At 49.1% G+C, this 17,500-nt stretch overlaps 1 protein-coding gene across 1 annotated transcript; it reads left to right on the plus strand.

Moving 5' to 3' along the window:
* Positions 1–11,437: 11,437 nt before the first annotated feature.
* Positions 11,438–14,707, plus strand: inab (internexin neuronal intermediate filament protein, alpha b; the record flags this gene model as incomplete). Its single annotated transcript, XM_084441447.1, has 3 exons — positions 11,438–12,490; positions 13,248–13,372; positions 14,425–14,707. 3 exons carry the CDS (start codon positions 11,438–11,440, stop codon positions 14,705–14,707), a joined length of 1,461 nt encoding a protein of 486 aa, XP_084297573.1.
* Positions 14,708–17,500: the final 2,793 nt, after the last annotated feature.

Genomic DNA, 17,500 nt, shown 5'->3' on the forward strand with positions numbered 1-17,500 from the left:
CGGCCAGTTCGTAACCGGAGCCGGCGTTGCGGAGAGAGACACGATAGCCGCCCTGCCGTCCTGTAAACATTATCACTTGGTTATGGCCGCCCATAAAGAGGAGCATGTCAACAGCTGAGCCTCCCCGAAATCCGGGGAGGGCGGCGGGCGGCGAGAGGTGACGAGGGCGGAGGGGGTGAGACCGATGACTCCCCAACCCCCCTGCCCTCCCCCCCACGGGAGCCATCAAACCCAGGCACGGCAAAGATGACCTGCTTCTCAAAGTCAGGGAGGCCGAGAGAGAGAGAGAGAGAGGTCTGTATTTACAGAGGAATGACACACACCCACACACACACACACACACACACACACACACACACACACACACACACACACACACACACACAGGGCAGCGTATATTGCATCTCGAGTCATAACGGGCATGATGTTAAGGAGATGTTAAGGAGATGTTAAGGAGATGTTAAGGAGATGTTAAGGAGAGGTTAAGGAGATGTTAAGGGTCTTCTAGATGAGGCCGAACCCCACCGATGTCCTTTTTCACACCCGCGAAAACGGTCGAGACGGGACTCGACAAAATCCTTCGGCGCAGCCATCGAGGTCAGAGCGTTGTCGACGGGACGCGGTGTGCGAGTTTAAGCGCCCATGTGCCCATAGCAAGGGGACTCCAGTGAAGTTCAATATGACCCGCGCTCAGGAAAGACGTTCACCTCCGTTATTTAACCGTCAAACGTGTTATTGTTGAATGTTATTGTTGACACGTTTCGTGCCGTCACCGAGGTAGGCGGTTCACCTCAACGTCTGGCTGTGTGAAAGAATACCGTGTTTGAGGATTAAATAAAGAAGTTGAACATTTTTCCCCGAGCGTGTGTCATAGCGAACTTCAGAAACAGCAGGCGAGGCCGAGCTCTCGACGCCGAAGCGGCCGAAACCGCCGCCGCGTGTAGGAATGGAATGTAGGAATGGAATGCGGCCCGAGATGTGGCCGAGCGAGATAAGGCACGAGACGGGTTTTGCAGACTACCTTCGGTCCTCTCTTTGCCTCACACACGCACGCGCACGCGCACGCGCACCACGCACACGCCACACACACACCGCGCACCGCACACACGCACACACGCGCGTGTGAGGTCAGCCCCGTTGGGTTCGCCGTTTCGGTTTCTGACGTTCTAAGGACGGTGACTGGACGACCTTCAGACTCTAAATTTACCGCAGAGATGCGGAGAATGTGTTTTCCTCTCGACGCCTTTTCGGAAGGACGAGGTGCCCGTGGACACACACCCCCACGCACACACCCCCACACACACACCCCCACACACACACCCCCACACACACCCCTACACACACACCCCCACACACACCCCTACACACACACGCAAGCGCAAAACACACGTGCCGGCCCGAAGACACGCAGACCCCGCGAACGCACGCGCGCGAGCCAGACTTAACGAGTGACACGATCGGCTCGTTCCTCCCGCTTAGTCGACCCGGAGATCGGCACGGCCGACGACAAGCGCGTGCCGCCGCGGTGGCGACGGGGGGCAGCTCCGCCGGGGCAGCGAGGGCGGGGCGCCGACGGGGCGCACGCTGCTTACCTGCTAGAGTGTAATCCATATCGAAACCAAAGCACTTAATCTTCTCCATGGCCAAGCTTCTGTTGACGAACACCCTGTAGGCGGGGAAGACAGAGAGAGCACAACCGACAATTAGGATGATTCTGACGTCGCGAGAAACAAGCCCCCTTCGGTTGAGGAGTGGGGATGTAGTGTTTTACTGATATCTAAAAAAGCAGTGTAAAAAAGCGAGCCCTTTTGAGATTTCATCGCATCTCCCCTCACGAAGAACAAAAAGAGTCTCGTTTCAGTTCGTGGTAAACATGTCGTCGCACGCATGAAGCGGCTCGGGCCTAATCCACGTAGCTCCTCGCTCAGCTGACCCGAAGCTTTTCCTTCATACCAGCTGGGCGGTTAGAGGGGAAAACATGAGCTTCCCAGAAATATCCCAAAGTAGCTTATAAACCCCAGTCTTCCAGGAAAGCCAGGCCGTTGGAAAAGCCAGATCTGGTCGTCTGAGGTCACGCCCCTCCAGAGCCCCTCAGAGCCCCGGGGCCGTGGGGGAGGAGGGGGGGGGGGGGCTCAGCTGGACAATCCCGGGGTCGCTGGCGCCCCGCGGGGGTCGGCGGGGGCCGTAAATCTGCCAGGGGGGTGGCGGGCTGGGGCGCCGTTGTTGACATAGTCTGCCCCGACATCCCTCATCTCCCAGCTGGCTGGCTGGCTAGCCCACCTCCCACCCCCTTATCACCCTGCCTCTGTCTCCCCCCCCCCCCCCACCCCCTGTCTCCCCCCCACCCCCAGCTCCCCCCCGCCACCCCCCCCAGACTCACTCCCCCCCGGGTCACCCCCGCCACCCCCCGGCCCCTGGAGCATCGGGTTAGCATAGCGTCGTCGCTAATAGCACAGCGCAGGAGCTAACTTTAGCCCAACGACACTGACAGTGGGCTATCTCTCAATTTGTCGACTCACACAAACAGCCTGTTGCCCGTTGGGAACAATCACCATTATATGATTTCAATAACCGCCGAAAGGGAGATGTTTATCAGTTCCTGACTACCTCACTATCAATTCACATCCACAGAAAAAAATAATAATATTACACAGCATTGGCAACCAAAACAGACTCTGTTCCAAGCACACCAACGTAGATAGTCCACAATATGTTGGTTTCTGGTTGGGAGTAAAAGAAAAAAAAGAAACACACACACGGCCCATTTTCTATTCATAAATGTAAAAGAAAACATACAAATAAACAGTTATTGTCATACCTGGCAGCAGACCCATAGTGAACCAGTTGCCATTTAGAGCCCGACTCGACGGAGGAGTGCCGATGCATTCTGAGCGCGATGAAACGTGCGATTGACCCCGCGTTGGCCCGGCCGGCCCCAGTAATGCGCGCCAGCTATAGCCCCAAAAACAAAGCCCCCCTCTCTCCCTGCTTCCTAGCCATTCAGAAACCATTTCTGACCTGTTGCAAAAACGATTGTGCCCTTTCCGCGTCATTCTCTGTTGTCGGTCGGTCGGGGGGGGGGGGGGGGGGGTGTTGTTGTTGTTTGTTGTTGTTGTCGTTGTGCGTTATGCTGTTTGTTTGTTTGCTCGCCGTCAAAGACCTCCAGAACAATCAAAAAGCGGCCCGGTGGAAACTCAGTTCTCCCCGAGCCACTAGTCTGTCTCTTTGGCCTGTCGCCACGTTTAAGCAACGTTTAAGCACGAACGTTTAAGCAACGTTCTTCAGCTCGAGATCTGTCCCTTGAAAACAACTGGAGCAGAGATCCTTTAGGACAGGGTGGAGCTGCTCTATTCAATGCTAGGGGGGGGGAAACACGGCCCTGTAAACCTCGTTTGATCTCTCCGTCTGTGAGGAGGGGAGATTTACAACGTCTCCTCCCTCTTTAAGAAGCCTGACTCAGCATATTTTTCATGCCGGAGCTAAAGTATATTACCTCAACATTTTTCCTTATAGCCGATAACCCACTGTGTAATACAAACCTAAGCGAGGAGCTACCGCAGCTCAGCCTCTAGCGACTGGCGTTAGCTTCGCACCCGAGGCGGGCTCGCTGATAACCATCAGCTGAAACGTGAGCTGCCGTGTTCTTTCCACACGCTGAGCAGCGAAGCACGCCAAGGTTTGAACGGTGGGAACACAGACGCGTTTTAGCCCGGCCGGTTTGAAAGCTGCGTAGTTTTCGGGCCCTGCGCCTGGAAGAAAGGGATCTTCCCAGGAACTCGTTAGGGCCTCACGGTCCCGGTTGAAGGGACCCACTGTTACAGCGCGAGACCTCTCCCCGCACGCTCTGATCTTTGCTCAGAGGAGGGGGGGGGGGGGTAGTACTGAAGTGCACGAGAGGCTCCGGGCTGTAAACGTTGCGTGGGCGTGCGTTGCTCAGGCGGGCTAGTATTGACAGAGCATATTGGAGGACAGTGTGTGTGTGTGTGTGTGTGTGAGGGGGGGGGAGTCCTCCAGTCCTCCTCGACTTTGCCCCCGCTGCTGACAGGGCCTTGAACGGCCCACGTGAGCAGCAGGCCGAGAGACTCCCTGCTTCGGTCGTGACAATCTGACAACCAGGGTCCCCTCCCCCCCCCCCCCCACCAGAAGCGTCTTATCTTCTGGACAGAGCAGCGAAACCCCAACGGAGAAAACGTTTATCTAAGCCCAGCAGAGCGTTTTGTCCTCTCGCTGGGTGACGAACGAACCCGACTAATACACTAGCAGAGTTCTCACTGCCCTTAAGAATAGGACATATTGTTCTTTCTCTTAAGATAACGCGTACGTAGTGTGAATATCGATAAAAGTGGTCTCGACCGTATTGAGTGGTCAAAAAAGCCTCCTGCGAATCTCTGAAAGTGAATGAGGCAATCAGGCAGAGGTCCCTGTCGAGGAGAGATAGGGAGGAGAGATCAGCACTGATTCAGCGGGGGAGAGAGAGAGGGTGTGTGTGATTCAGAGGGAGAGAGGGTGTGTGTGTGTGTGTGTGTGTGTGTGTGTGTGTGTGTGTGTGTGTGTGTGTGTGTGTACCGATTGTTTGACAGACGCCCGAGAGTGGACGAAGATAACGAGGACGAGCGACAGCTTTTACGTAGGCTGGTTATGGGACACACGTGCGCACACGCAGTTAGCAGCGGGTTGCGAAGACCGCCGGCGTTTATCACAGACACCAGAACAACAAGCCACACCCTCACCAAGCATTCCACCTGCGAGGCCACGGGGCTTTTCCTACCGTCGCATAAACGCATCGGGACCGGTCTATTTTAGGGATCTTCCATTTTCCAATTACTAAAAAGGTAAATCGCTGCCAAAACACCGTGACCTAGTTTCACGGTCGGTCAGACGTGCTTCACGTTTAGCCCATTAACACGCGTTTATAGAATTTGCATGCGGACGGACGACTTCAAAACCAAAATGCAACCGCACACGCCCGCAGACCGGACCACACAAACAGGTAGAGAGAGTGGGGGGGGGGCGGGTTGTGTCATGTGAGACAGGAAGCTGGCGTAACCGTCGTCAAGCTTGAAAAATGTGCCTCAAGCAGGAAGTGTGTGTTAAAATCCCCAGACTAAAATGTGTGTCAACCACTTCATTATGGGTTTCTATATCCGCCTCTCGAGAACTACTCTGCATCTGCCTCGTCAAAAGACGGAATTAGGTTACTGCTAGCGCAAAAGTGAGCGTTTTGTGTAAGCCGCTGGCAAAAAATCAAACGTGTGTTTGAGTTTGTATCCTAATAAAAACGAAAACCCTCATAGAATTATACAGTAGCTCCATTTCTAGACTTTTGTAGAACCAGCCTATCGGCTCAGGCCACCTCACGCTCATGTCATTCCTCATGTCAACATTGGCCCATCTAACAGTACCCTGTGGTAGCTAGGCTGGTTGCCGTTTACACAGCCAATACCGTATCTACGGCGGTTAACATTGGCACAGAGGTGGTCAAGTTACCGATCCAGTTTCTGTGGTAGGAGATAGCATTGCCCCAGCCCATACCTGTGGTAGGAGATAGCATTGCCCCAGCCCACACATGTGATAGGAGATAGCATTGCCCCAGCCCATACCTGTGGTAGGAGATAGCATTGCCCCAGCCCATACCTGTGGTAGGAGATAGCATTGCCCCGGGCCATACCTGTGGTAGGAGATAGCATTGCCCCAGCCCATACCTGTGGTAGGCCTCTCTCCTGTACTTCTTCATGGCCAGGCCATCCATGTTCGCCGGAAGGTCCGCATAGTTCTGCAGTCTGTCGCTCCAGGAAGTGGTCATCTTCAAATCCGCTGAAAGTCTGTCTGGAGAGGGGAAGTCAAAGGGACACAGTTTTACACAGTATCCCGTTGTCGTTCACGCCGTTTCTGAGGTACCGTTTGGGCTACGCCTTTAAGACAAACACACGCTGATTAACGGGGCTTTGCCACTTGAAGCGTCATGCTGAAAATGTAGGGGGGGGGGGGGGGGGGGGAGGCCTGTGTAGGCCCGCCTCCGCTCTCCCAAAGCGGGATATTGTTTATAACACAACAGAACAATTGATCCCGATGGTCTAGACGTAGCCTGCTCACTGCTTTAGACCTTAAAAGAGTTTGGGGCTCTGCAGCTGCTTATAAGCACATGAAATGCAGCATGCATTCACTCACTCCAAACACACCGCTCTAACGTGTGACTCAGTAACGAGACAGGGTGGAGGCAGATGAATCAAGCCTGATTGTTGTGATCGTCCCAGGCTGGCTTAATGACAAACCTTAGGACATCGGAATGAGAGAGAGAGAGAGAGAGAGAGAGAGAGAGAGAGAGACACACAGAGAGAGACAGAGAGAGGGAGGGAGAGAGAGAGAGAGAAACTCCCTTCGGTATTCAGTTGGGAGACAACGCCATAGAAGTTTTAGGCCTAGATTCAATCAAACAGATGTGAAGAACCAAATTGGGTCAAAGCAGAAGTAGATGATGCTTTGGGAGAAAAAAAAAGATAAAGTTCTCTCTAAGCTTATGAGGCAAAAACATCTTACTGGTGTCGAATGTAGGTGATAAGATTAAACAAGTGACAAAGAACAAGAGATTTTTCATGACCCCCGACCTGTAATTTATAATTTTCTGTCTCGGGAAAATGTAGGCTATTCAGTGCTCAGTGGTTTTTCAAATTCCCTGCCTTTTTCGACCACAGGAGAGGAGGATTGGGGTCAGGGGGGAAAACGGAGGTCAACTTTCAGTCACATAACTTCCACTGGCTAACACACACACACAACACACACACACACACACACACACACACACACACACACACGGCAACAGCCTTGAGCAGAAGTATTGTCCCAACAAACAAGTTCCTCTCCAATGGGCTAAAGACTATGCAGTAAAAGGATCTGGCCTTAGACTGACCAGGCAGAGCGACATCACACCACAACGTAACTGTGGCTTCAGCAACAACTGGTTCAACCCTTTCTTTCGTAACCGCTGTTAGGCAAAGCGAAAGATAGGACTGAAGGAGAGCTAGAAGCCTTTTGTTTACGAGTAGTTTTGAATAGTTGCGGTCACTACGGATAGACAGACCAGTCGAACCATGAGAACTGGTCCATCCGGGGTCTGCGGGCTGGACCCAACACCAGCTTTCACTTTGAATCGAAGCCAGAAAGATATGAAAACTATTCGCACTAAGCTAAGCTAGCCTTAGTTGAAACCAGGAAGCAAGTCAATGCAGTGTGGGTTCCGGACAATAGGAGCATCTGGTCTCCGAAACGAGCAGTGACAGTGTGAAATCTCCCCGGCTCTGCTCGACCTGGCTGAGAGAAGAACTGGGCCCTGCTACTGAGCGCTAGCTGGCTATGGTTAGCTGGTTAGCTTGCGGTGTATCCAGCTAACCACAGCCCGGCTGCCTTCTGACAGTCCACTGTACTGGTGGCTCGCAAACAGACGTTTGAGAAAAACGTACAGAGGCCAAAACTGGGTTATTTGTCTCGACTTAATAGCGAGCTAGCCCGCTTCTTAGCTGACGTCAGGCTCACAAAGAACAGCACCGTCCTCTGCCTTGTTGGTTGTTGACAGAGAAACCCCTGTCCTTCACAGAACAAAAGCTGGGCTTCCGTGACCGACTGACAGCTAGCGAGGCTACTCACCTTCTGGGTCCCCGATCAAGCACTGTCCGAGTCTGAGCATGCGCTTCATGCGCGACCAAAGTCGGACAGAAATGTGAATAAGAGGTGAGATTGTTTGCCCACGCACAGTAGGAAGCAGTGAGCAGCAGGACGATGTGTGGAGTCGAGGAGTTCAGGTTGACTCTTTCGCAATGCTTGCTCAGTAAAGCCAGCTCCTCCGCTGCTAGTTGTAGTTATGAGATAGTGGGCGGTGTTGTGCTGCTATCTATTGGTAAAAAGGGGAGGGACGATGTGCCATATGGCCGTTCTTGAATTATTACAAGGGCTATAACTTATCAAGGCAGTGAATGAATGAATGAATTATTAATTTATTCATTAATAATTGGTGTCAGCTCTCTGGTTCACAAACAGCAACACAAATGCAGCATTTACACAAGAGCTATCTGGGACTTATCTAAATCAAAGTAAAATCAAATCGACATCAAACTTTGGGTAACATTTTACAATAAGGTACACAGAAATGTGAGTAGTTACTGAGTAACTAATGAGAAACCAATGATTCGTTAATGAGTAGTTACTGATGAACTCTGAATCCAAGGCTATATTCAAGATCAGTTTATTTGCCATGTATCTGGTTTACACATACTAGGAATTTGACCAGGGTAATGGCATATGCAGGACAGGGGGCAGGACAGGACAGTGCAAAGACATGACAGTGCAAATGCGATATAAAATACAGTGCAAATACAAAATACAATAGGCCTGTAACCAATAATAAGAAAGAAACAAATGGAAATGACGCAATATATACAGAACAGAGTGGTGTGAGTGAATGTACAGTGTGTGCAGTGGTGTGATAGAAGAGCAATGTTTTATATGTGTGTGTGTGTGCCGTTGAGATATGTGGGACAATCAGAGGTCAAGTGTCAGTAGTTCAAAGGGTACAGAGTCAGTGTGAGTGTGTGTGTGTGGGGGGGGGGGCGTCGTGGGAAATGAATGAAATGACTGAAAATAGTCATAAAATGAATGCGTCTGCAGGCCGTGGGAAAGAAGCTGTTTTTGTGGCGCTCGAACCCGTTCCCGATGGACCGCAGGGGTTGGTCACAATCTCTCTGGCCCGTTTCAGGGTCCTGGAGGCGTGCAGGTCCTGTAGGGATGACAGTCTACAGCCGATCACCCTCTCAGCAGAGCGGATGATGCGCTGCAGTCTGCCCTTGTCTTTATCTGTTGCGGCGGAGAACCAGATGGTGATGGAGGAAGTGAGGATGGACTCGATGATGGAGGTGTAGAAGAGAACCATCATTGACTTTGGCGTGTTTAATTTCCTCAGTTGCCTCAGGAAGTACATGCTCTACTGGGCTTTTTTGGTGAGGGAGCTGATGTTCAGCTCCCACTTGATGGGCTACTAGAAAACCCATCAAGGTACCCAAAACATCATGGTAACTACTCTGTATGATGTATAACTTTACATTAAGGTACACAAAAGAGTAATCAATAATCATTAGTTACTCTTTTGTGTGCCTTATCGTAAAGTCATGCATGATACGGAGTAGTTACCATGTAGGTCTTTATTACCTCATCATTACTTGATTAATTAATCATTAGCATTCAGAGTTAATCAGTAACTACTCATTAACTAATCATTAGTTCCTCAGTGACTACTATAGTACTCCCCAGTCTGCTCTCTAGTAACCCATCCTTATCTACTATACAATCATAGATTCCCTACCCCAACCCCTGCCTCTATCTGGGCCCAGGCACATTCACGCACACACATACACCAGTGTTTGCCATGTCTCTCCTATGATGTTTTTAGCCTCTCTTACTCTGAAAATGTAATTTAATGTTATTTATTGCTTTATACATGTTCTTAGCCGGTAGACAAACATACTCCAGGAGCTTGCTCGATTGCCTTGTTGAGAGGGATCAGGGAAGAATTTTTTTACAGCTCACTTATCTGGCCCCTGGGTGATACTGTTTTTTTTTTCTTCCCTCTGGAATATGTAGGGGTGGGTCGTATGCCCACCTCCCTTGTTCTCTGTAAAGCGCATTGTGTCGCCTCTGGGTATGAAATGCGCTATACAAATAAAGCTTTGATTGATTGATTCATAGTTAATCAGTAACTACTCATGAACTAATCATTGGTTCCTCAGTAACTACTCACATTTTTTGTGTACCTTATTGTTAAGTGTTACCCAAACTTGCATTTCCTTAACTATACATAAATATTGTTTATTTGCTTTCAGAAATGATCTAGGCTACTTTAGCTATGCGCCTACACTTAGGTGCACTGTGTAGAATGTAGCGGCATCTAGTGGTGAGATTGCAGATTGCACCTCCCCTCACCCCTGCCTTTCCAGGAGTAGCTATGGTGACCAGTTACTGGCCTGTAATTTGAATGTAAGGTAATGGGGCCAGTAGCTACTTCTAGAAAACACTCTCTCGAGTCGTTTGTCCCTTCTGGGCTACTGTAGAGACGTGGCAGGCTCTGTGGAAGAGGACATACTCCCTCATTCTAAGGTAACGGAAACACAACCATTCCTATTTTCATGGTATATATAGTATACACTAATTAAACCATACCAAGCTGAGACCTTTCCGCTAGATGTCACTGCATTCTACACAGTGCACCATTAAGGCTCTGGGCCAACATTCATTATATTAATTTTGAATCTTGCATACAGTGCCAGAGATGAGGTAGTAGGACTATGATTACTCAAAATTAAATTTTTATTTTTTTTAAATTAAAATTAAATTGTACTTTTTTTTACTACAATAGGCTATATGACAATGGAGATAGCTACTGGTCTTTCAGTCAAGAGTTTTAAGTGTCTGTTTGTAAAGGGACTCAATTGGTTTCAGAGCTGTCATGCTTGCTTGTGACCAGCTTGTGAAACAATATGTTATGTGTGCGCAGATATTAGCAGGCATAAAGAGGTTGGCTGCCTCTGCTGATCCGTTTAGGCTACATCTATTTGTCTATCCGGCATTCAACCCATCTGTCCAAACAAATCCGGATGCCTGCAGTATGAATCCCGTCACCAGAGGGCAGCAGTAGACTAGCACTTGAGTGACATGTTTTCAAGAGATGTGACATTTTGTTCAGCACATGCAAGGAAGATGCTTATTATAAACTTAACACAGTCTCGCTAGATTTGATCAAACTACTCCTCCGGAATATATGTTTACAGTGTTTCCAAATTGAACTGAAACTGAAAATAGGTCAATAGTATGAGTTGTCTAACATGAGGAGACTATCTTATAATAAAATCAGGTAGGCATACTTTAGATAGCCTATGCTTGTCTTTTATGAGATTGGCGCGGCATCTTAAAACTTTAGAACCAAATGTCTAATATGAATGCCTTGGGTAAAACTGTGGCTACTGCAGCACAAATGGGATAAATGCTCCGTGATGTGTGAAATTTCGCACGACTATTCGTCCAACAAATTCTGCACTTTTAGTAGTCTTTGCGTAGGTGTGGCTGAAACAAGTGATAAAATCTTGCTGACATCAGCACTGCGCCAAAACGGACAGTTCCATCCATGGACTCAAGGACCACACAAAATATAGGGGTCGGTAGAGTTCCAGTATCATTAAAAATTCACAACTAAAACATTGAAAACTGCGTTTTCACGGTTGGATATTATATCTGTGTAATTTAAATGTATATGTCGCTTTAGGCTAGCCTACCAGACGCATCTGCAGCGGGGGCAGCTGGAAGTTACGAGCTCACGTTAATTATTGATTGGGACGGTCCCCTATAAAAAGAAGGCGTAGCCTACCCACTGCTCTGCTCCCGTTCCTTACTTGCCAAGATGAGCTTCTACGGATCTGACATGCACTCCGCCTCCTCTTACCGGAAGATTTTCGGGGATTCTCCCCGTTACTCAGCCTCCCCGTCCCGGACGACCAATGTCTCCTCCACGCGCAGCGGTTACCGGTCCCACTCCGTGTCCAGGAGCGGCGTCCCTTCTCAGGGCACGTACAAGAGGTCCGGCCGCTCCTACTCGGCTATGCCCATGTCCATGGAGAACTTTGATCTGACCCAAAGCAACGTGCTCAACAATGAGTTCAAGATCATCCGGACCAATGAGAAGGAGCAAATGCAGGGTCTCAACGACCGCTTCGCGATGTTCATCGACAAGGTGCGTAACTTGGAGCAGCAGAACAAGGTGCTGGAGACGGAGCTCGTCACCCTGCGCCAGCGGCAGACCGAGCCCTCGCGCCTGGCCGACCTGTACCAGCAGGAGCTCCGGGAGCTGCGCACCCAGCTGGAGGAGGTCACCGGGGAGAAGTCCCAGATCATGATCGAGCGCGACAACATCGATGAGGACCTCCAGAAACTCAGGGGCAAGTACGAGGACGAGTTCAACGCTCGGGAGGAAGCGGAGCAGACCCTCAAGGCGTTCAAGAAGGACGTGGACGACGCGACCATGGTGCGCCTGGACCTGGAGAAGAAGGTCGAGTCTCTCCTGGACGAGATCAACTTCCTGAGGAAGGTGCACGAGGAGGAGGTGGCCGAGCTGATGAACATGGTCCAGGCCACCCAGGTGTCTGTCGAGATGGAAGTGGCCAAGCCCGACCTCACCTCCGCCCTCAAAGAGATCCGTGGCCAGTACGAGTCCATGGCGTCCAAGAACCTGCAATCCGCGGAGGAGTGGTACAAGTCCAAGTTCGCCGACCTGAACGACCAGGCCACTCGCAGCAACGAGGCCATTCGCTCCAGCAGGGAGGAACTCAACGAATTCAGGAGGCAACTCCAGTCCAAGACCATCGAGATCGAGAGCCTGAGGGGAACCAACGAGTCCCTGGAAAGGCAGCTGCTGGAGATGGAGGATAGGCACAACAACGAGATCGGCAACTATCAGGTAAGAAATGTTTCAACTTGAAACGTTTGCGTAAAAAGTAAACTAACAGACAAAAGTGGCTCATTATATTGGGTATAAAGCTTCGGATAAATTGTTTTATCGTTGGTAAAATATCTCACAAATTCGTGTTGAAATTAGAGCAATGTGTGGCACAGGTTTTCCAACTGAATAGATTTGATTATATCAATTGACTTTTTAAACGATTTTTTAGTCTGGATTCGTAAAATGGGTGGGGTAGAAAGCTATTCTCGATCCATCTTGTTGACTTCACCCCAGGGACCGCCGCGGCTACAGTTAGCAACTGCAGCCCGGTTTATATCACTGCTTTCAAAACTAGTAATCACTTGAGTCTCTCTTAGGTTACGCTGTTTAATGGTGGGTTTAGTGAGAAATAACATCACGTCTTAAACGTCGTGCCTTGCTGTTCTGCTGCTGTTTGGCACACAAGGGGAAGAGTAGGACGCATATAGGCTCATTGAAAGCGATAACAGTTTATTCGCTGTCCATGGTGCTGAAATCATTTCTAGAAGCCGTCGCGCATACGTCATCATTGTTGTGGCTCTCCCTGATATTACTGTTTATTAAATTGTGTCGTGTAGAAAGAAGTAGCACAATGTAAACGATGAATGTACTGAACATCAGCAAAGCACATTCAGGAAGTGAAAGACAACTCATGTAGTAACCTGGGCCCATCAGTATATCTATGACAAAATATTATTATTATTATATTATAATTTTTTTCTTCTTGCAAATCTAGGATTCCATGGTTCAACTGGAGAATGACCTGAGGGCCACTAAAGGCGAGATGTCCCGCCACCTGAGGGAATACCAGGACCTGCTGAACGTCAAGATGGCGCTGGACATTGAGATCGCTGCCTACAGGTGGGTCTAACACTGAAATCACTGTGCTGTTCACACATACATTCTGGCGGGTCTATAAACGGATTCAGAGTAGCCTACGCTTTGAAAACGTCTGCCTTTCACAGACAGAACACACACATCAGATTGTGATCGATCGGTGGGTCGAACGTGTATTGGAAGTGGTTAACGACATGCAGCTGCACGTCTCTGGGGAGACACCGCCTTAGTCCGTGGATAGCCGGGCCGCGTAGCCCCCCGACCATGACGTATTCCCCCCCCCCCCCCCCCCACACACACACACACACGCCGAACGCTCGCCACACCCTCCGTTCCTTTGTTCCTCACCCTCTCGCCTCCTCCGCCCGTTTCTCCACCTCTCTCTCATCACACTTCCCTCCCTCCTTCTTTTCTCCCGCCGACCACCTCCTCTCCCCCCGCAACCCGCGTCCCCCTCTTATTCTCTCTCTCCGTTTCTCTCTCTCTCTCTCTCTTTCTCTCTCTGCCTCTCTCTATTTATCTCTCCCTTTCTTTCTCTCTCTCTGTCTCTCTCTTTCTCTCTCCTTTTCGTTCTCTCTTTCTCTCTCTCCTTTTCTCTCTCTTTCTCTCTCTCCTTTTCTCTCTCTCTCTGTCTCTTTCTCTCTCTGTCTCTCTCTCTCTTTTTCTCTTTTTCTCTATCTCTCTCTTCCTCTCTCTCTTTCTCTCTCTCTTTTTCTCTTTTTCTCGATCTCTCTCTCTCTCTTTTTCTCTTTTTCTCTATTTCTCTCTTTCTCTCTCCCTCTCTCTCTCTCTGTCTCTCTCTCTGTCTTTCTCTCTCTCTTTTTCTCTATTTCTCTCTTTCTCTCTCCCTCTCTCTCTCTCTGTCTCTCTCTCTCTGTCTCTCTCTCTCCCTCTCTCTCTCTCTCTCTCTCTCTCTGTCTATCTCTCTCTCTCTCTCTCTCTATCTCTCTCTCTCTCTGTCTCTCTCTCTCTCTCTCTATCTCTCTCTCTGTCTCTCTCCCTCTCTCTCTCTCTCTCTCTCCCTCTCTCTCTCTCTCTATCTCTCTCTCTCTCTCTCTCTCTCTCTCTCTCTCTAGGAAACTGTTGGAGGGAGAGGAGACCCGCATCGGTACGGGTATCTCCTACCCGAGCGCCAGCATGGGCTTAGGCAGCCAGAGCTACAGCTACCAGACCCGCATGTACACCTCCTCCTCCTCCGGCTCCAAGGGCTCCAAGAAGGAGAGCAAGGACGACAACGACCAGCCGCAGAACAAGTCCGGCAAGATCTCCTCCTCCCCGGAGGAGCCGGCGATGACCCCCAAGAAGATGGAGAAGCAGCAAGAGTCCAGCGACTCCAGCTCCACCAACCAGAAAAACTAGAAGAAGAAAAAAAAACCTGCTCCGTCCGTTTGCCCAATTCCAAACCGATCGCTAGGACCTACACCTGACGCGTCTGAGGTGATCTGAGGGTTTGGGTGCAGGTGTTAAGCGTGGTATGAGATCCACTTAGTTCATGTCCGATGGGTCAAGTGTGATTTTCACCATAATACAGACCTGGCCTGTTGTCTCTGATCTCCACAAGTGCCAAGTGTGTAGGGTCCAGGGGTCGGTTTGGCATTGGGGAAACCCATCCTCCCTCGTTTCCTTTCCCCTCCTCCCTTCCACAGGGGTGTTCTCAAAGAGGAATCCACTTGACTCCAACACCACTATAACTATCCACTACCCAAATACAGTACTCTCTCTCTCTCTCTCTCTCTCTCTCTCTCTCTCTCTCACACTCACTCACTCACACACACGACAATATCATTCACACTTCTGGTACTCCTTATCGAGGCCATTGCATTACAATATCCAACAATTCTCTTCACTCTACTGTGTTGTCGATGCATAGCATTAGCTGCAAGCCACTGTAGTTGTCAGATGGAAATCCTGTTATGTCGTGCACTGCTGCGAGCTAGGTGTTATTGTCGACACATTCCCAGGGGACATGTGTGTGTGTGTGTACGTGCATCATTACTGTAATGCTCTCCACTTTCACATGTACTATATGAAATGAAAGCACTTAGATGAGAGATATAGTCCAGGAAAGTTGTTTAAGGAGTTCTAAGACAACAAAAAAAAGGCCTTTAGGATAAAATGGTCTTGCTGAGCCATTTTGCTGTAATCATTGATAACCCAGATGACATCGCTCTTGAAAATGATCTCAGATTATATCTCAAGCCTCGTTCTTTCACTAGTCCAGTCACTGTCAATTTCACCTGCCGATTTAATCTTGGTCCACTCAATTCTGCATGGATACAGTGTGAAACCGCAACCTTTGAGCACCAAACCAGGAACCAACATTTTGGATCCTCAATAACATTCCAATCCAAAACACATAGTTCCTCTCCAAGGTCCCTCTTGAGGTCATTTTTTCCCACTCTTCACGATAAACTTGAAGTGAGTAAGAAAGTGAAACCTAGTAATAAGCAAGTGTAATTTGCATGGTGTATGTATATCTCATGCTTGCATGGTGGCTGACTATCTTTGGGCCATCGTTCCCCCAACATGTTCGTTTCATATCTGAACCGGACTCTAGGTCCAACGCCATTGTGTCATTCTCTTCAGAACCCCTCTCTTTACAACACTTAAAGCTGTATGTGCTTGTTAGCCAGTAAGATAGACTTGAGACAAATTCCATAGAGTAGAATTTGACGTATGACACTTGACGCTTATGCTAGAGATGATGATGATGATGATGATTTAGGTGAGAAGGTTTTGTTTCAGGGCATTTGTATATTAATCTTGATGTACTATCTCTGCTGGTACCGATGACCAGACTGTGCTGGTCACCAGGACACAGGGAGAGGAGAATGGAAGGAATGGAGTGAGTGGGAGGGCGAGTGAAAGAGGAAACGAGAGAATACGAGTAGGAGCGGAGTGAGAGTGAGAAGTCTCTTTCTCTTAACCGGCCGAAACCAGTCGACTAGAGGGGCATATAGTGAATGACATTTTTTTAGCACAAATGCATGGGTTTCTGAATGAACCGATAGAGTGTGATGGAATCGCTGCACAATCCCCCCCCCAACCCCTCTTCCATGTGCCATTGTGGATGCCTGAAGCACATTTGAATTCCAGACCACGTCACGTAGCCTTAGGAGCACAACAACATTACAAACAAACAACAACAGCAAGCCAAAAGTCAAGACAAACTGACAGGATGTGAAGAACCTTGACCTCTCAGACTGATCACTGACGTCTGTTGTAGTTACGACTTAACCAATCAAAGTCCTTCAAACTGAGAAACTTGTAACCTTTTATTTCTTACTTGTGCACTGCCAGGTTTTACACAATCGCTTCCGTCTCGTCCTCTTTAAGTCCGCCGGGGCCATCCTGACCAGCTGCCGGCTTACCTTTTGCGAATGGTGACAACTGATTGCACAACGGGAAGCTTTAGGTGGAGATTCAGTTACGGTTTTACCAGGTCGTGTAGTTGACCTTTTACTTTGAGTCCTGTGATTGTAGTTGATGTGGTTTTCTGTACGTACACAGTGGGGTCAGTAGCCTATGATGACTTGGTGAACTCACACAGGGAGACGAATCAGGAAGTAGCTGACCGTGTCCTTGATCTTTGAGCTCCAGTGTGAAGAGGACAACAGGGACACTAACAAACAGAGGTCTATGTTCAGATACAAGGAACTATGGGTAAAAACTACCACAGGTACAAGTTAGTAGTCGTTTACTTACCGTTTAACTTAACACTGTAAACAAGGAATAGTTACTGATGGTTATGTCATCTACTTGAGAGTAAACAAGGCGGAAAATATCATATGGTTACCCTTAAACGTTACACTGTAAACAGGAAGTGGGTCACAGGTGTCTAAAGAGCACTGCAACACACCTCTGCAAAAAAACCTCACAACTACTACTACAGCACTGCCAAATTTTTCTAAATGCATGTGCAACCACGTTACACGTCAGAATGCAATCCGCCGTTTTTGAAATAACGGTGCCACGCAAAACCGAAACTGTCAAAAACCAACACTCACAAAAAAAGAATAATCATGGAATGAATGCTGTAGGTTGTCAAAATGCCTTAATCCACCAGCAGCTTTGTGTCTCGGGCGTGTGTGCGTTGTGTGCGGTTCAGTTTAAGGAGCTGTTCTCCCATGTTGCTCTCTAGTGTTTTATTAG

This window comes from Borostomias antarcticus, assembly GCF_949987555.1.
Source record: "Borostomias antarcticus genome assembly, chromosome: 7".
In the NCBI taxonomy this organism is placed as follows: domain Eukaryota; kingdom Metazoa; phylum Chordata; class Actinopteri; order Stomiiformes; family Stomiidae; genus Borostomias; species Borostomias antarcticus.